The sequence below is a fragment of the Erinaceus europaeus genome, chromosome 13, assembly GCF_950295315.1.
Source record: "Erinaceus europaeus chromosome 13, mEriEur2.1, whole genome shotgun sequence".
Taxonomy (NCBI): Eukaryota; Metazoa; Chordata; class Mammalia; order Eulipotyphla; family Erinaceidae; genus Erinaceus; species Erinaceus europaeus.
The window spans coordinates 12,495,075-12,514,668 of NC_080174.1; the positions used below are offsets into that span (position 1 = coordinate 12,495,075).

Consider the following 19,594-nt stretch of genomic DNA (forward strand, 5'->3'; position numbering starts at 1 on the left):
AGTTCTCTGCTGTAAGGAGAAATACAGCCCGCCGAAATAGCTCAGTTGGGAGAGCGTTAGACTGAAGAAGAAATAAAATCACCCACTGTTTTCAGCCCATCTTGGATGGAGCTTGAAGAAATCATGTTAAGTGAAATAAGTCAGAAACAGAAGGATGAATATGGGCTGATCTCACTCTCAGGCAGAAGTTGAAAAGCAAGATCAGAAGAGAAAACACAAGTAGAACCTGAACTGGAGTTGGTGTATTGCACCAAAGTAAAAGACTCTGGGGTTGGGGGGGAGGGAGTACAGGTCCAAGAAGGATGACAGAGGACCTAGTGGGGGTTGTATTGTTATGTGGAAAACTGAGAAATGTTATGCATGTACAAACTATTGTATTTACTGTCAACTGTAAAACAATCCCCCAATAAATAAATTTTTTTAAAAATGTAATCGCCACATGATCTGCAATCCCACTCCTAAAAGAAAAGACATATAAATCACCAAGTAGCCCCAGAGGTGATGCCGTGGATAAAGCATCAGACGCTCAAGCCTGAGGTCTCAAGTTTGATCCTTGGCATTGCATGTGCCTGAGAGTTACTCTAATTCTCTCCCATAAAATAAAAAATAAATAAATAAATAAATAACATTTTTAAAAAAACATTAACAACAAAGCCAAACTTATTGTTATTTTCAAGTTTGCAACTCACTTTTTTCATTTTCTACAGACTATCAAAGACAAATGCATTCCAATTATCAAAGATGAAAAATGATGATGATGTAATTCACTAATCTTGTCTAACTTAAAACTTAATGATTCCGTGGCCCAGGAAGTGGCACAGGGGACAGCGTGTTAGGGTCTCAAGTATGAGGTCTGGAGTTCAATCCCCAGCACTGCATGTGCCAGAGTGATGCTCTCACTCTCACTGATGAATAAATAAAATCTTTTCTTTTCTTTTTTTTCAAGTTCAGGTTTCTTGCTTGCCACTTCAGAGAAGAGACCATTTCAAGGTGCCCTTACTTTGTAAGTATCTGACCAATGCATCTGGAATTTTTGTAATTTCCCCATTTTTATTTATTTATTTATTTTTAATATTTATTTTTTATTTATTTATTCCCTTTTGTTGCCCTTGTTGTTTTATTGTTGTACTTATTATTGTTGTACTTATTGTTGTTGTCATTGTTGGATAGGACAGAGAGAAATGGAGAGAGGAGGGGAAGACAGAGAGGAGGAGAGAAAGATAGACACCTGCAGACCTGCTTCACCGCCTGTGAAGCGACTCCCCTGCAGGTGGGGAGCCGGGGTTCGAACCGGGATCCTTATGCCGGTCCTTGTGCTTTGCGCCACCTGCGCTTAACCCGCTGCGCTACAGCCCGACTCCCAATCTCCCCATTTTTTAAAAATATTTCAGTTGTTCTAAGAGTTGGTTACAAGACTGTAAGATTACAGCCTGCAGCTCCACACCACACCTGCCACCAGAGCTCTGTGTCCCCACTCTTCCCACCTCCCAAAGATAACCACCAGAGTTCTCAAAAGTCTTAGAGTTTGCTAGCTTTTGTTTTACTTGGATTTTTTTAAGTTGCAATTTCTTTTTAAAAGGGGACTGGACGGTGGCGCACTCAGTCAAGCACACAGGGTACTACGCGCAAGGATCCGCGCAAGGACCCGGCTTCCCCCTTCCCACCCGCAGGGAGAACACTTCACAGGCGGTGAAGCAGGTCTGCAGGTGTCTGTCTTTCTCTCCCTCTCTGTCTCCCCCTCCCCTCTCAATTTCTCTCTGTCCTATCGAATAAAAAAATTTTTTTAAAGCCATCAGAAACAGTGGATTCATAGTGCTGGCACCAAGCCGCAGTGACTAAAGGGAAGAAAGGAAGGAAGGGAGGAAGGAAGGAAGAAAAAATAAGCCTCGTACAAGCTGGGCTATATACCAAATTGAAATGGGAAACAATCTTGTGACTAGTGAGGTTTGCTAGAGTAAAAAAGAAGAAAAAGAAAGAAGCGCAAGGTCCCGCGTAAGGATCCCGGTTCGAGCCCCCGGCTCCCCACCTGCAGGGGAGTCGCTTCACAGGCGGTGAAGCAGGTCTGCAGGTGTCTATCTTTCTCTCCTCCTCTCTGTCTTCCCCTCCTCTCTCCATTTCTCTCTGTCCTGTCCAACAACGACAACAATAATAAAAGACAAGGGCAGCAGAGGGAAAATAAATGTAAAAATAAAATTTTAAAAAAAGAAGGAAGAAAATTGGCATTCTGAGACTTGAAATGTAAAGACCTCTGAGGGTTTTTGTTTGTTTGTTTTGGTTGCATGTATGTGTGTGTGTGTGGTTCTTGTTCTCTCTTCCTCTGGTCCTAAGGCTTCAGCACTGGCTTTGGAAAGGAGGAGATATGAAAATCCCCCCCCGAGGCAGCCAGAAGACAGCAGGCCTCTTCTCTCTGGCGCTGACCAGACCCACCCCAGCGGGAAGCCTCCCCTCAGCTATGCCTCAGCACTGTCCTCAGCACAGCCCCAGATGAGGGGGCCACGTGCGGGGGGGCTAGAGAAGCCTGCAGCCTCTCCTCCCCCGAGGGCTTCCCTCATAAATACCACACTCTCCTCACGCTGCTTGGAGGAGTGGGGTGAGAGAAGGGTCACCAGGACCTTTTGTCTTCTCTCTCTTTTTTTTCCCCCCTTTTCTGGTACTTCAAATGGGGTAGGGGAAGAAGAGAGAGAGAGACAGAGAGGACAACACCAAACCTTCCTCTCATGCTGTAGTCTGTCTGGGTTTGAACCTGGTAGCTAGCGTCCATGACAGAGCACTATTCAAGTGAGTTATTTCACTAGCTTCCTTTCCTTTATTTTTTTTTCTCACCCTCCTCCTCCTTTTTCTCCTCTGCCTCCTCTTCCTTCTTTAAACTTTTTTTTTCCTTTTTTTTTTAATTAGTTATTTACAAAATAACAAGGGTAGGGGATTGGGTGGTGGCACACCTGGTTGAGTATACACATAACAGTGCACAAGGACATGGGTTCAAGTCCCCAGTCCCCACCTGCAGGGGGAAAATCTTGCAAGTGCTACATCCTCTCTATCGCCCTGTCCCTCTCTATTTTTGGCTATGTCTATCTAATAAATAATCATAATAAAATAATAAAAAGTAAAAAATAACAAGGGTACAATTCCACACTGTTGCCATTGCCAGAGTTCTGTGTCCCCATTCCTTCCACTGGAAACTGCAGGGGTTCTTCCAAGGTCACAGATACGGGCTATTATTTCTTTCTTTCTTTTTTAATATTCATTTATTTATTCCCTTGTTGTTGTCCTTGTTGTTTTTTATTGTTATAGTTATTATTGTTATCATTGTTGGATAGGACAGAGAGCAATGGAGAGAGGAGGGGAAGACAAGAGACGGAGAGAAAGACAGACCCCTGCAGACCTGCTTCACCGCCTGTGAAGCGACTCCCCTGCAGGTGGGAAGCCGGGGCTCGAACCCGGATCCTTATGCCGGTCCTTGCGCTTTGCCGCCATGTGCGCTTAACATGCTGCACTACCGCCCGATTCCGTTGACTATTATTTCTATAACTACCTTCTCTTCCGTTTCGTGTGTGTGTGTGTGTGTGTGTGTGTGTGTGTGATAGGCTAGAGAGGAACTGAGAAAGGAAGGGGAGATAAAGAGGGAGAAAGAGAGACACCTGCAGCACTGATTCACCTCTTGTGAAGCTTCCCCAGTGCAGATGGGGCCCGGGAGCTTGAACCCAGGGCCTTGCGCATAGTAACATGTGTGTTCAACCAGTGAACCAATGCTGCTACCCCCACCCCCAAGATCTGTTCCTTTTTCTGATCATCCCTCAGCTCTGGTAAATGGAGGTACCGCCAAGGATAGAGCCTGGTGCCTCAGCCAACCGAGTCCCATGCTGTAACGCCAAGCTATGCCCCAGCCCTAAGATTTATCTATTGATTTTTGTGTCAGAGGCCTGAGCACTGTTCTAATCACATGCAGTGTGCTGGGGGCTTAAACCCAGGGCCTCATAAATGCAAGTCCTGTGCTCCATGCTCCCAGCTGTCACCTCCTTCTACCACCACAACCCCAAATCAACGTATTGAGGAATGGCTGATGGATAGGGTTGCTGTCACTGGGATAGAGGTTCAAGTCTCCCCAAGGTAAGTGTCAGATACCTCAGCAACCATCAGCTTAAAAATACAAGATTCCTGGAAGTCGGGGGGGTAGCGCAGCGGGTTAAGCGCGCAAAGACCGGGGTAAGGATCCCGGTTCAAGCCACCAGCTCCCCACCTGCAGGGGAGTTGCTTCACAGGCAGTGAAGCAGGTCTGCAGGTGTCTGTCTTTCTCTCCCTCTCTGTCTTCTCCTCCTCTCTCCAATTCTCTCTGCCCTATCAAACAACGATGACATCAATAACAACAACAATGATAACTACAACAATAAAACAACAAGGGCAACAAAAGGGAATAAATAAACAAACAAATAAATAAATGAACATACAAGATTCCCCAAGGATGGAACAGTTGCTCAAAATGCCCCGCTGTGTCCAGATACTCTTTGTGACGCTTTAACTGCCAACACTGGGGTCTGCTTAGGGGTCCCTGACCCTGGAGAGGACAATGTGTCAAGGGGGTCCATGTGGTGGCGCACCTGGTAGGGCGCACACATTACCATGCACAAGGGCCAGGTTCAAGCCCCCAGTCCCCACCTGCAGGGGAGACGCTTCACAAGCGGTGAAACAGAGCTGCAGCAGGTATCTCTCTCCCACTCTATCTCTCTCTCCCACTCTATCTCTTCATCATTCTCGTGACTCCCCCCAACCCCCCACCCCTGTCTCCAAGGTTATCGCTGAGGCTCAGGTCTACACTTGGAATCCACTGCTCCTGGAGGCCATTTTTTTCTATTTTTTTAATAGGTTAGAGCAGAGAGAAATTGAGAGGGGAGGGGAAGAAAGAGGAGGGAGAGAAAGACAGACACCTTAGGACCTGCTCCACTGATTGTGAAGTGAGCCCCCTGCAGGTGGGGAGCCGAGGGCTCAAACGAGGATCCTTGTGCTTTGTACTATGCACTTAACCCGGTGCACTATTACCCACCCCTCTCTCTGTCTCTTATCCAACAAACAAATAAATAAAATATTTAAAGGAGGACAAGAGGGAAGAGAGACCTAGCAAGGATCTGTGTGTTGGAAATAAAATCCGGGGTTTGAGAGGAGTTTGCCAGTAGGGGGCAACAGGGAGGTGGGGTAGCGGGAGTGTAGCTGCAGGTGAATGCAGCCTTAGCTTCCTGGGGGCGAGCAGACTGTCCTAGGTAGAGACCAGAGAGATGGGCCGGAGAACAGAGTCGCAATGACACTCAGAGGCCAGCAGGGGGCACCCTGGACCTGTCCTTCTACTGCCTTGGCTGCTAAGACCAGTCATAGGGCAGGGACATAGCTTAGTGGAATAGCACCTGCCTTGTTTTTATGGGTTCCTGATTTAGTCCCCAGCATAAACTCCCCGAATAGATGACAGATAGACAGACAGACAGACAGACAGAAAGATAGAAGATAGACAGACACACAGAACCAACAAAGAAGCAGTGGCAGCTGGGGATCTCTAAGCTTCAGGGTGATGCCGTCCGAGTTCTGTGCCAAGACTAAGGCAGCAGAATGTATGTGTGTACAAGGCCGGGCAGTGCACACGTTACTACGCACGAGGACCCGGGTTCAAGCCCCCATTTCCCCGCCTGCAGAAGAAACACTTCAAAGGGGTGAAGCAGATCTGAAGGTGTCTCTCTTTCTCTCACCCTCTATCTCTCCTTCCCCTTTCAATTTCTCTCTGTCCTGTGAAACGAGATTAAAAAAGAAACTAAATGGGTACAGGGAGCAGTGGGACTCGTTGTGCTGCTATCAAGCCCCAGCAATAACCCTGGTGGCAATAAATAAATTAAAATAATGTATATACAAATACTTTGTTGTTATTTTTTAACGTGATTTCTGTATTTAATTCTGTCATCAAGGTTATCAGTGGGGCTCGAAAGATGCATGATTTTTTTCTTCTTCTTTTTTTATTGTATCAGAGCACTGTTCCGCTCTGGCTTATGATGGTTTGGGGGATGGAAACTGGGTCTTTGGAGCCTCAGACATGAAGAGTCGGTTTGCATAACCATTATGCTAGACATCTGTGCCAATGCATTCCTCATTTTAGAAAGTGACAAAACAGAGGAGAGAGAGAGGCACAAAGAGGAGAGACACCATAGTGCTGCTCCACTGCGTGCTGAGTGTTTCCTGTGCGGATGCTGCCAAATGGTGGCTGGGGGCTTGAACCCACGGCCTCACACACATCTTAGTGTTTGGCACAACATCCACTATTATTTTTTTTTATTATTATTTATTTTCCTTTTTTTTTTCTTTTTGCCTTCAGGGTTATTGCTGGGGCTCAGTGCCTGCACCATGAATCCACTGCTCCCGGAGGCCATTTTTTTCCCCCTTTTGTTGCCATTGTTGTTGTAGCCTTTTTGTGGTTATTACTGTTGTTGATGTCATTCATTGTTGGATAGGACAGAGAGAAATCGAGTGAAGACAGGAAGGCAGATAGGGGGTGAAAAAGACACCTGCAGACCTACTTCACCGCTTGCGGGGGGAGGGGGGGCGCAAACCTGGATCCTTAGGCCGGTCTTTGAGCTTCGTGCCACGTGCACTTAACCTGTTGCGCTACCGCCCACCCCAACACCCACTATTAAAGAGAATTCGTCAGTAGTGTGGCGAGGGGTACAGTGGGTAGAGCACTGGATTCTTCGTGCACAAGTTCCAGAGTCTCAGCCCAGGCATCAAATATGCTAGATGCTCTATGTTCTCTCTCTCTCTCTGTGATTAGCAGATAAGCAAAAATTTAAAAAATTTTAAAAACCCATCCTCAAATACATTAAAAAAGACAAAGAAGGGAGTCGGGCGGTAGCGCAGCGGGTTAAGCGCACGTGGTGCAAAGCGCAAGGATTGGCATAAGGATCCCAGTTCAAGCCCCCGGCTCCCCACCTGCAGGGGAGTCGCTTCACAGGCGGTGAAGCAGGTCCGCAGGTGTCTATCTCTCTCTCCCCCTCATCTCTCCATTTCTCTATGTCCTATCCAACAACGACGACACTAATAACTACAACAAAAAAAACAACAATGGCAACAAAAGGGACCAAATAAATAAATATTTTTTTAAAAAACCCTGCTCCCCACCTAAGGGGAGAAGCCTCATAAATGTTGAAGCAGATTTGCGGGTGTCTATCCTCTTGCTTCCTCTCTCAATTTCCCCTCTATCTTATCTAATAAAAAAAATAAAAGAAAATACAGCTGCCAGAAGTGGTGGGTTCACAGTGCTCACACCAAGCCCCAGAAATAACCCTAATGGCAAATAAATAAAACCTTCCCAGTCAGGATTCTTACCCCATTTCTAGATTCTCAGGAGAGCAAAGCCGCTTGATCTTGCTCAACATTAAGATGAGATTCCTCCTACAGTGAAGTGACAGTGATTTATTTCATCATTAAAAAAGTACTTTGAAAGATGTCTTTGTTTTGCAAAAAAAAAAAAGAGAAAAAGAAAAGAAAGAAATACAGATACCACTGGCCACAATATCCCTGACAGCTGTGAAAGCATTCGATTGCCAACCAAGGCATTTTCTCTCCTTCACCCCAGATGTTCAGTTCAGGGCAAGGTTATTTTTCTTAAGCTCCCCAAATCAAAAGTTCTAAACTCAGTTACCCCCCCAAAAAAAAAAAAAGTGTCCTTGAATTTTCTGGAGTGGGCTGCCACCTTGTGGTAGCCCCCAGTAAAGCAAGCACCAAGATTTTTCAGCTACTCTACCTACCTACCACTCCAGGGTACAGTGGCTTGAAACTTGTGAACTACCTTTGTCACTTTGATGTTGACTTAGTTGTTTATATGGGCAGACAGACCAGAGCAACGCTCTATCAGTTAATGCAGTGGCAGGGACTGAACTTAGAGACTCAAACCATCACCCCCCCACACCTCCTGTCTACACTATTTCGATGTGGAATATTCGTTCGTTATTTCAGACATAAATTTTCCTAATTTGGGGAGTCAGGCTGTAGCACAGCGGGTTAAGTGCAGGTGGCGCAAAGCTCAAGGGCTGGTGTAAGGATCCCGGTTCGAGCCCCCGACTCCCCACCTGCAGGGGAGTCCCTTCACAGGCGGTGAAGCAGGTCTGCAGGTGTCTATCTTTCTCTCCTTCTCTCTGTCTTCCCCCTCCTCTCTGCATTTCTCTCTGTCCTATCCAACAACGATATCAATAATGACTACAACAATACAACAGCAAGGGCAACAAAAGGGAATAAATAAATAAATAAATAAATAAATATAGCAAATTCATTTAAAAAAATTTCCTAATTTGGTTTGAAGTTCCTATTCATTTCACTAAACTTTCATCGGTCATATATGTAACCCTAATGATGAAAATACACATGGTGCTACATGAAATATAGTCTTCTGAACTCCCCCCTTTTTTCAATGAATTCACATGTGTTTATTTACTTATTATTTATTTATGTATTTATTTATTTCACTAGGGCACTGCTCAGCTTTGGCTTATGGTGGTGCAGGGGATTGAACACAGGACTTTGGAGCCTTAGGCACGAAAATGTCTTTGAATAACCATTATGCTGTCTCCTGGCTGAATGCTGCTTTTAGAAAAGTCTCCTGGGGTCAGGGGTCAGGCAGTAGCACACGGGTCAACATACATATTACTATGTGCGAAGACCTGGGCTCAAGCTCTGGGTTCCCACTTGTAGGGGAGAAGCTTCACATGTGGCAAAGCAGTGCTGGAGGTGTCTGTTTCTCTCTCCCCCTGTGCCTTCCCTCTTAGTTTCTGTCTCTATCAAAATTAAAATTAAAAAAAAAAACATACACCGGCGGGTCAGGAGGTAGCGCAGTGGGTTAAGCGCATGTGGCCCAAAGCGCAAGGACCGGCGTACGGATCCCGGTTTGAGCCCCCGGCTCCCCACCTGCAGGGGAGTCGCTTCACAGGCGGTGAAGCAGGTCTGCAGGTGTCTGTCTTTCTCTCCCCCTCTGTCTTCCCCTCCTCTCTCCATTTCTCTCTGTCCTATCCAACAACAATGACATCAGTGGCAACAATACTAACAATAACGACAACAAGGGCAACAAAATGGGGGGAAAAAAATGGTCTCCATGAGCAGTGGATTTGTAGTACAGGCACCAGCCCCAGCAATAACACCGGAGGCAAAAAAAAATGGGGAGGGGTGGGGTCTGGGTGGTGGCGCACCTGGTTGAGCGCACATGTGACAGTGCACAGGGATCCAGTTCAAGCCCCAGGTCCCCACCTGCAGGAGGAAAGCTTTGCGAGTGGTAAAGCAATGTTGCAGGTGTCTCTGTTCTCTCCCTCTCTATCACCCCCTTCCCTCTAGATTTCTGGCTGTCTCTATCCAATAAATAAAATAAAGATAATTTTAAAAAATTAAGGGAATATATATATACCAATTAAAAAAGAAAATATTTTTTAATATTTATTTACTTATTCCCTTTTGTTGCTCTTGATTTTATTGTTGTAGTTATTATTGTTGTTGTTATTGATGTCACTGTTGGATAGGACAGAGAGAATTTGGAGAGAGGAGGGGAAGACAGAGAAGGGGAGAGAAAGATAGACACCTGCAGACCTGCTTCACCGCTTGTGAAGCGACTCCCCTGCAGGTGGGGAGCTGAGGGCTCGAACCTGGATCCTTACTCCGGTCCTTGTACTTTGCACCACGTGTGCTTAACCTGCTGCACTACCACCCGACTCCAGAAAATTTTTTTTTTTTAAAGTTAAAAGAAATGGCCACTGGAGCAGTGGATTCATCATGTATGCAACTGAGGTGTAGTAATAGCCATGGTAGCACTAAATAAATAAATAAATAAAATAATAAAAGAAACATAATTCGTTTTGCATACGAATTATGATGATGATTGTCTGCTCAAGAACTAAATAAATTCTTATCCACCCTAATTTATCTTTTCCCCTTTTTTAGAGAGAAAAAAAGAGGGAATGAGACAGAGGGTCACAGAGATTGAGAGATCACAGCACCAAAGCTTCTTTCAAAGCCATGCTCGAAACCCAGGTCTCGCACAAAGCAAAGCAAAACTACCCTCGAGTGAGCTCTATCACCAGCCCTGTCCTTGGCTTTTTATGTCAAAAAATCTTATGATCTAGAATGAATGGCACTTTGATGTCTTCCTTCCCAATAATTACACTAAATGTCTTACTTTCTTTACATTCCTTCAGTGTCGGTGAAGTTCTAAAGAATGACTCGGCATGCCGGCATGGACTCCCCTGTCAACTCTGAGGGCTAGTGGTGGCGCACCTGGTTGAGCACACATTACAAATGCACAAGGACCCAGGTTCAAGCCCTCAGCCCCCACCAGAGGGGAGAAAGCTTTATGAGCAAAGAGGCAGGTCAGCAGCTCTCTCTCTCTCTCTCTCACTCTCTCTCTCTCTCCCTTTTTATTTTCCCCTCTCAATTTCTGCGTCCTATCTAATAAAAACTTTTCAAAGAAGGAAACTGGTCAACTTCTCTGCCTATATCCAATAAATAATAACTCTACTTTTTCACTATAAGATGAGATGTTTGCCATAACATTTTGCAGACACTTTACTAGGTCATGGCATTGCTTTAAATTCCTAGCCCAAGGTTTTTAAGAAAAAAAAAAAAAAGGGCTGGGGAGACATTATTATAGGTCCCAGGTTCAATCTGCAGCACTGCCAGAGCCAAGCTGTACATAATAGTCTCTTCTTTCTCTCTCTCCCTCTCCCTCTCCCTCTCTCTGTCTCTCTCCTCAAAATAAAGTAAACCATGTTTTAAAAAATCAGAATGGAGACCAGTGTTGTTTGTTTGTTTGGTTTTTGCCTCCAGGGTTATCACCGGGGCTCAGTGTCTGCACTACAAGTCCACTGCTCCTGGAGGCCATTTTCCCCTTTTGTTGCTCTTATTATTGTTATTGTTGTTATAGCTGATGTTGTTGCTGGATAGGACAGAGAAATGGAGAGAAGTGGAAGACAGAGAGAGGAAGAGAAAGATAGACACCTGCAGACCTGCTTCGCAATTGCGACGCGACTCCCCTGCAGGTGTCTATCTTTCTCTCCCTCTGTCTTCCCCATCTCTCTCCATTTCTCTGTCCTATGCCGTCCTTGTGCTTCGTGCCATGTGCGCTTAACTGCTGCACTACCATCTAGCCCCCAGAGACCAGTCTTTATTAAGGTATTTTCCTACATCTCCTCTGGTGAGAATACAGTTGTTAAAAGGAAAATGTAGTTGAGATTTTTACAAATGACATTAAAAGACTTAAACTGATGTCCTGATAGGAGACCACCTGGAGTCGGATTTTGTTTTCTAATATTTTACCAGCGATTATTTTATCCAGGCCCTTAGATGGAGCTGGCCTGCAATTATCCAGTAGTATTTGGCCTTTCCTGGTCTGGGCACTCATGAAATAAAAATGAGCAGGCAGTGTCTGTTGTCCGTTCTCAGGAGAAAAGATAATGATAGGCCCTGGCTTCAGGGGGAAAACTCCTACTGCTTTTGACTTATTTGCTTGCTTGGTGGGTAGAGTGATTTGATGTCTGTGTTTCAATAAATACGTTATTTATTTTTAATATGGGAGGGACTATATGTATGTATTTAACCATCCACCCTCCTTTTGTTTTTCCTATGGTTCTGCTTTATCTTTATTTCTTCTTCTTTTTTTTTCTTTTTTCTTTTCCCTTTTGTTGCCCTTGTTTTTTGTTGTTGTTGTAGTTATTATTGTTATTGATGTCGTTGTTAGATAGGACAGAGAGAAATGGACAGGAGGAGAAGGCAGACAGGGGGAGAGAGAGACACCTGCAGACCTGCTTCACTGCTTGTGAATGGACTCCCCTGCAGGTGGGGAGCCGGGGGCTTGAACTGGGATCCTTATGCTGGTCTTTGCGCTTCACGCCACATGCTCTTTACCCGCTGTGCTACCGCTCGACTCCTTTCTCTTTATTTATTTTTTATTACTATTACTGCCTCCAGGGTTATTGCTGGGTTATTGCCTGCACTACAAATCCACTGCTCCTGGAGGCTATCTTTTCTCATTTTGTTGCCCTTGTTGTTGTGCTTGTTGTAGTCATACCTGTTGTTGTTGGACAGGACAGAGAGAAATGGAGAGAGATGGGGAAGACAGAGAGGAGAGAAAGATAGACACCTGCAGACCTGCCTCACCGCTTTCGAATAGATCTCCTACAGGTGGGGAGCCGGGGGCTCGAACCAGGATCCTTATACAGGACCCTTGCGCTTTGTGCCATGTGTGCTTAACCAGCTGCGCTACCGCCCGACTCCCCCTTCTCTTTATTTCTAAGTCACACCTATACTTATTACTACTTCTCAATGTCCTTTTTTTCCCTCTTCTCTCTCCAGGTCTTGATGGAATTGGAGTTCAAAGCCCTCTGGTCATCTTCCCCTAACATGTCTCCCCCTCTGGGAGTATGGACCAAAATTCTTCATGGGGTGCAGAAGGTGGGAGTTCTGGCTTCTGTAATCGCCTTTCTGCTAGACATGGATATTGGTAAATTGATCCATAACCCCAATTTCCCTTTTAATTAATTTATTTGTATTGGCAATTTATACTACAAGATCATAAGATTACCAGAGTATGGTTCCACATCATACCCACCACCACAGTTCTGTGCTCATTCTTCCCCTTCCCTATTCTCCCCGCACCCCTCAAGAATAACCACCATATTTTTCACAAAGTCTTAGTGAGTGATAGTCTGAAAGGGCTGGGCAGTGGTGCACCTGGTTGAGCACACACATTGTAGCACAAGGACAGAGGTTCAAGTCTCTAGGTCCCACCTGCAGGGGGAAAGCTTCATGGGCGGTGAACCAGGTCTGCAAGTCTGTCTGTCTCTCTATCTCTCTCTTTATCTCTCCCTTCACTTTCAACTTCTGTCTCTATCCAAAATAAATCATAATAATTAGTGACATTTTGACTTTAATTTAAAAGAAGCTCGTGTGTTGTAGTTCTTTATACTGCATACAAATAACACCATCCAGTAGATGTCTTTCATGGAAATGCAGGTCATTTGGTAACAGGTATAAACTACAACAAGAAAAGTTATCAAGCACTTGAATAATTCATCATTTTTTTAAAAAATAAAAGATGCAATGTTGTCAGTGCTGGGTGGGGAGTGGAACTATACAGTGCAGTCTTACAATCTTGTAGCCTGCTATTAATCCCATAGGAAAAAAATTGAATAACTAAATGAGGTTAACCCTTAACATGAAAAAAAAAACACACATAAAGATGCAATCTTGTCTTTTGCTGCAACACAGAGAGGACTGTGTTAAGTGAAGTAAGCCAGGAGAAAGACTAAATATCGGGCAATCTCACTCCTGGGGGAACTTACAAAATACAGCAAAAGAGCAGACAGTGAAAATGTCCAGGAAAGGGGCCGGGCGGTGGCGCAGCGGGTTAAGCGCACGTGGTGCAGAGTGCAGGGACCGGTGTAAGGATCCCGGTTCAAGCCCCCGGCTCCCCACCTGCAGGGGAGTCGCTTCACGGGCGGTGAAGCAGGTCTGCAGGTGTCTGTCTTTCTCTCCCCTCTCTCTCTGTCTTCCCCTCCTCTCTCCATTTCTCTCTGTCCTATCCAACAACAAAGCAACGTCAACAATGGCAATAATAATAACCGCAACGAGGCTGCAACAACTAGGGCAACAAAAAGGGGAAACAAATGGCCTCCAGGAGCGGTGGATTCATGGTGCAGGCACCGAGCCCAGCAATAACCCTGGAGGAAAAAAAAAAATGTCCATGAAAGCATCAGCTATTCCAGCCAAGCAGAGCACACTAGAGGGGAAAGTGAAAGGCGATGAAAAGGGACCTTGGGGACCCAGTGTCCTGTGACAGAGGAAGTGCACACCAACTCTGGATATATGAAACTGTGCCTTCACACCAAGAGAGCCCTGCAAAACAGCACTGACTCAGTCGAGTGAAATTTCTATTTTGAATGCTAAGATGCTGAAAACAGGGTGCCCCTACCTTGCCTTGGAGCTGAGCTGCGTCCCACATGGAGCACATGGTCATGGACCCGCTTCTCTGGAACAGGCACTGCAGGGCGGCCTCCAGAGAACCATGGGCACCGAGCACCAGGACCTTCTTGCCAGCCAAGTCAACCCCTGCCAGGAGAGTGGAGATGCCACACAGTGAGCAGACCCATGAAGCCCTTTTCCCATGCGGCATTAACTCAGGCACTGACACCTAACTGTTGGGGACAGTTCTGAGGGACAAGAGGCCTAGAATCTCAGATAGCCTGGACATGGCCACTTTGTTCTATGTTAATCACGTTTCCTCATACCAGTGAGGAAGAACATCAAGGTAGCGCTGGGGAAATAGTGGGATGCATTTTCCTAGTGTACAAGGTACCCTCTTCCAGGTGGCAGGAGCTTCCGAAAGGGAAGCCCATGTGGAAAACTGTAACCCAGTAGGAAAGACAGGTGGTCTCAGTGACCAAGGGGAAGCTAAGCTCAGGCGTACCACATGGGTGGGCCTTTACTCTCTCACCTCCTGGTCCTCAGGGTCTGTCCCTAGCAGCTTCCCCTTGGACTCTAATATTGTTTCTGCCTGACTTTTACCTCACATCTTTGTTACAGAAGTTTATATTTTTACCTACCTAGTCATGGAATCTCTTAATAACTCTTTTCTTTCTCTCTTTTTTTTTAATTGTCAGTGCCCAGCTGCACCTTTATTATGAAGAGAAACAAGCTAACAACTATTTTTTTTTTATTTTTTTATTATCTTTATTTATTGGATAGAGACAGTCAGAAATTGAGAGGAAAGGGGGAGATAGGGAGGGAGGGAGAGAGACAGAGAGACACCTGCTGCACTGCTTCACCACTCGCAAAGCTTTCCTGTGCAGGTGGGAACTGAGGGCTCGAACCAGGATCCTTGCGCATTGTAACACAACCAGGTATACCACCACCCGGCCTCCTCTAATAAGTCTTTTCAAGAAGGCTTGTGACTGGACCCTTCTCTCGGGAGTATACTGGAGTTGGGGACACCTTCCTCCCACCTCAAACCCTGGCCAGATTCCCCTACAATACCTACCTTCAAAAACCTGGTCCTTTGAGTATCCGCCTACCACGAGCATAAGCCAGAGTCCCCCCAACTTTCCCTGGGCACTGAACCCACCCTCCTGACAATCCACGTGAAAAAATGACACAGTTGCTAGCAATTTTCTCAAGAGACTTGAGTCTAACAGTGAAAGCCTCAGAGGGGCATTTTAAAAAATGAATCTCCTGATTTTTCTTTTTGTTACTATTTTTTGCCTCCAGGGTTATTGCTAGGGCTTGGTGCCTGCACTGCAAATCCACTGCTCCTGGAGGCTATTTTTCCCTTTTGTTGCCCTTGTTGTTTATTGTTGTTATTATTATTGTTGTTGTCATTGCTGTCCTTGTTGGATAGGACAGAGAGAAATCCAGAGAGGAGGAGAAGACAGAGAGGGGGAGTGAAAGACAGACCCTGCAGACCTGCTTTACCACTCATGAGGAGCCCCTCCCTACAGGTGAGAAGCCAGGTGCTTGAACCCGGATCCTTAAGCTGGTCCTTGCATTTTTCACCATGTGCACTTAACCCGCTGCTCTACCACCCAACCCCTGTTAATATTTTTATTTACTTATTTTGGATAGAGACAGAGACACTGAGAGGGAAAGGGAAGAAAGAGAGGGAAAAGTAGGCCTGCAACCCACTTTCACCACTCAAGAAACTTCCTCCCTGCAGGTGGGAACCAGGGGCTTGAACATGGGTCTCTGCACACCTTAATGTGTGCACCACCATTTGGCCCCTGGAAGTGAGTCTTTTTGTTTATTTATTTTTTATTATTATCTTTATTTATTGGACAGAGTCAGCCAGAAATTGAGATAAGAGGGAAGAGAGAGAGACAGAGAGATAACCTGTAGCCCTATTTCACCACTTGTGAAGCTTTCCCTCTGCAGATAGAGACTGGAGGCTTGAACCTGGGTCTTTGACCATTGCAACATGCGCACCACCAGCCGGTCCCCAAACATCAATCTTCTAATAGACCTTTGGTATATATCCTGAGGATTTTTTCTTAGTTGCTCTAAGTTGATTCGAAGGCATCATGTTGAGTGAGACAAGCCAGAAAGGAAAGACCAGTGCCAAATGATCTCACTCATATATGGGAGGGACTTAGAACAAAGAGCAGTCAGGGAGAACACCGGGTGAAACTGGGATTGGGTGTGGCGCACTGCACCAAAGCCAAGGACTCTGGGGAAGGGGACAAGGGCCAGGATGAAGAGACACTGGGGTCCTGGTGCATTTCCTAGACACCAATCAAGCGGAGATGAGAAGTTGTTAAAGACTACACTATAAGCCATTACCCTGCCAATAAAATTAAACTTAAAAAAAATGACTTTATCTTATTTTAACGATACAGAGAAAGATAAAGAGACAAGGATAGCAGCAAGAAAGAGAAACCCCAGACTACTGCTCAGTTCTGCCTCATGTTGGTGCTAGGGATTGAACTTGGGCCCTGGAAGGCTCAGGCATGGAAGACTTTTTTTTTTTTTTTAATATTTATTTATTCCCTTTTGTTGACCTTGGGTTTTGTTTTTTTTTTTTTTTGTAGCTGTTATTATTGCTGTTATTGATGTCGTGGTTGCTGGATAGGACAGAGAGAAATGGTGAGAGGAGGGGAAGACAGAGAGGGAGAGAGAAAGACACCTGCAGACCTGCTGCACTGCTTGTGAAGCAACTCCCCTGCAGGTGGGGAGCCGGGGTTTCGAACCAGGATCCTTCCGCTGGTCTCTGAGCTTTGGGCCACCTGCGCTTAACCCACTGCATTACTGCCCGACTCCCAAAAGTCTTTTAAAATGCTTCACCATTAGCAGTGTTGCCAGTGTCTCTCTTTTTCTCTGCCCTTCTCTATCTCCACCTTCTCTCTTGATTTCCAGCTGTTTATTCAATAAATTAAGATAATATAAAATGCTTCACCATTTTGCTCTCTCCCCAGCCTGCTTGTTACTATGGAAGAGAGGAAGGACATTTGTCTCTTTCGGCATAAGATGGTGTAGAGAAAAAAACTGAAAAAAAAAATGAATTTTATACTCTCCCTGAGAAAAGCACTAAGTGTCTGTAAGATACATGCTCTATAATATATATATATTTTTGCCTCCAGGGTTATTGCTGGGGCCCTGTGCCTACACCATGAATCCACTGCTCCTGGAGGCTATTTTTCCCCCCTTTTGTTGCCCTTGTTGTCATTATTGTTGTTGATGATGTCGTTCATTGTTGGTTAGGACAGAGAGCCACGTGCGCTTAAACCACTGTGCTATCGCCCGACCTCCTTCCTACTTTGTAATAATTTATTCATTGAATTTAATAAGCAAAGAAAAAATTCTTTATTCAGATGACATTAACATAATAATGAAAGGTCAAGGGAAGACGGATGACAATTTTCAGAACCTGAAACGCTCTCTCCCTGACCCTGGGCCTGTGCATTTATCTACTGGCAAATTTAAGAAGCTGAAACAGGTGTTTTGTTTGTTTGTTTGCTCATTTTTTGTTTAGTTTTGCCTCCAGGGATATCACTGGGGCCCAGTGCCTGCACTATGAATCCACTGCTCCTGTGACCTTATTCTCTTTCTTACTTTTTTTAAGTCTTTTGGATACGACAGAAAGAGGTTGAGAGGGGTGGAGAAGATAGAGCGGGGGGGAAAAAGACAAAGACACACCTACAGACCTGCTTCACCATTTGCAAAGCAAGCTCCCTGTAGGTGGGGAGCCGGGGGCTTGAACTGGACCCTTGCGCAGGTCCTTACGCTTCATGTTAACTCTGTGTGCTTAACTGAGTGAGCCACCAACCAGCCCCCTGAAACAGTTTTTTTAACTTTTCTTTATTTATTCCCTTTTGTTGCCCTTGTTTTATTGTTGTAGTTATTCTTGTTGTCATCATTGTTGGATAGGACAGAGAGAAATGAAGAGAGGAGGGGAAGACGGGGAGAGACAGACAGACACCTGCAGACCTGCTTCACTGCCTGTGAAGCGAGCCCCCTGTAGGTGGGGAGCCGGGGTCTCGAACCCAGATCCTTATGCCAGTCCTTACACTTTGCGCCATGTGCGCTTAACCCGCTGCGCTACCGCTTGGCTTCCCTGAAACAGTTCTTAACTGAGATTTCAAAGTTGAGACTTTGGAAGAGGCTCGCCATTTCTCTTCAGCAATTTCTCTCTCTCTCTCTCTCCTACACTGTAAGGTCCTCAATGTCAGACACCCTGGCTCAAGTCACTCTTACTTCCTAGCTAATGAGAAATTTTAAAAAAACAACAAAACTATGGGCCCAGATGAGACTTGTATTTACGACACATGAGGGAGCTGCTGACCAGATTTCTGGGTATAGAAACCTGGAATGAAATTTCTCAGAGAGCTGTCACTGCCTGTCATCAGTGCTTACCTGTCATCTGTTGACACAGAATATCACTTCCAGGTTTCAATTCCTCTCTTAAAAGTCAGAGCTGAGCAACGCTCTGGGGATGGGGAGGTGCACACAGTTGAATGCACACATTACTATGCTCAAGGATCCAGGTTTAAGTCCCCAGTCTATACCCTCAGAAGAGAAGCTTCACCAGTGCTAAAAATAGAGCTGCAGGTGTCTCTCCTTTCCCCCCCTCAATTTCTCTCTGTCCTATCAAATTAAATCGATAAATATGTATTTAAAAATAAGAAACATGGCATGAAGTGCAAGGACCAGCGTAAGGATCCCGGTTCGAGCCCCCGGCTCCCCACCTGCAGGGGAGTCGCTTCACAAACGGTGAAGCAGGTCTGCAGGTGTCTATGTTCCTCTCCCCCTCTCTGTCTTCCCCTCCTCTCTCCATGTCTCTCTGTCCTATCCAACAACAACATCAATAACAACAACAATAATAATAACAACCACAACAATGTTAGACAACAAGGGCAACAAAACAAAACAAAATAAAATAAAAATAAAAAACAAAGAAATGACAAAAAGGCCCTTAAGGTTTTCGAAGCAAATCCTTATCAAAGACGTTAGACAATAAAAAGGAAACGGGGGTGGGGGTGCTCAGTGGCGCACCTGATTAAGCCACACACACACTACAGTGCACAAGGACCCAGGTTCGAGCCCCCCGGTCATCACCTGCAGGGGAGAAAGCTTCACAAGTGGTGAAGCAGGGCTGCAGGTATCTGTCTGTCTCTCTCTGCTTCTCTATCCTCCCTCCCTCTCAATTTCTCTCTGTCCTATCAAATTAAATAAAGTCAAAAAAATTAAAAGAAAGCAGGAAGACAGCAATGTTTCCAAAAGAGCACCCTACCTGATTTTTCCAGAAGCTCAATGACAGCTCTGGCCACCGGTGACACAAAGCATTCCTGGGCGTCGCCCCGCACCAGCTTCCCCAGGTTGACATCTGTCACCCTAAAATTGGAGACCAGAGACAGGAAAAGTTTACACTCCTCTGCAGTTGGCATGTGTCTATTCCAACTCCCAGCAAGTCAGCAACCCACTACGACATTCGATGACCCAACACAAGTAAAGAGAGGGGAGGAGGGGCAGGGGTAATGACATAATGGCTATGGAAACAGACTCTCTCATGCTGAAACTCTAAAGTCCTAGGTTCAATACCCTGCACCAC

The 19,594-nt window shown here is 45.5% G+C and overlaps 1 protein-coding gene across 2 annotated transcripts in view; it reads right to left on the reverse strand.

The window, feature by feature from the left end:
• The window catches only part of MTHFD1L (methylenetetrahydrofolate dehydrogenase (NADP+ dependent) 1 like), a 196,838-nt gene that overhangs the window by 160,474 nt on the left and 16,770 nt on the right, over window positions 1-19,594 (reverse strand). For both annotated transcript variants that reach the window (XM_060205329.1, XM_016185142.2), the window contains exons 6-7: window positions 19,277-19,377; window positions 13,973-14,109 (exon numbers count right to left, since the gene is read on the reverse strand). In XM_060205329.1, coding sequence (XP_060061312.1) covers window positions 13,973-14,109; window positions 19,277-19,377 — 238 coding nt within the window. The remainder of the gene's footprint in view (window positions 1-13,972; window positions 14,110-19,276; window positions 19,378-19,594) is intronic.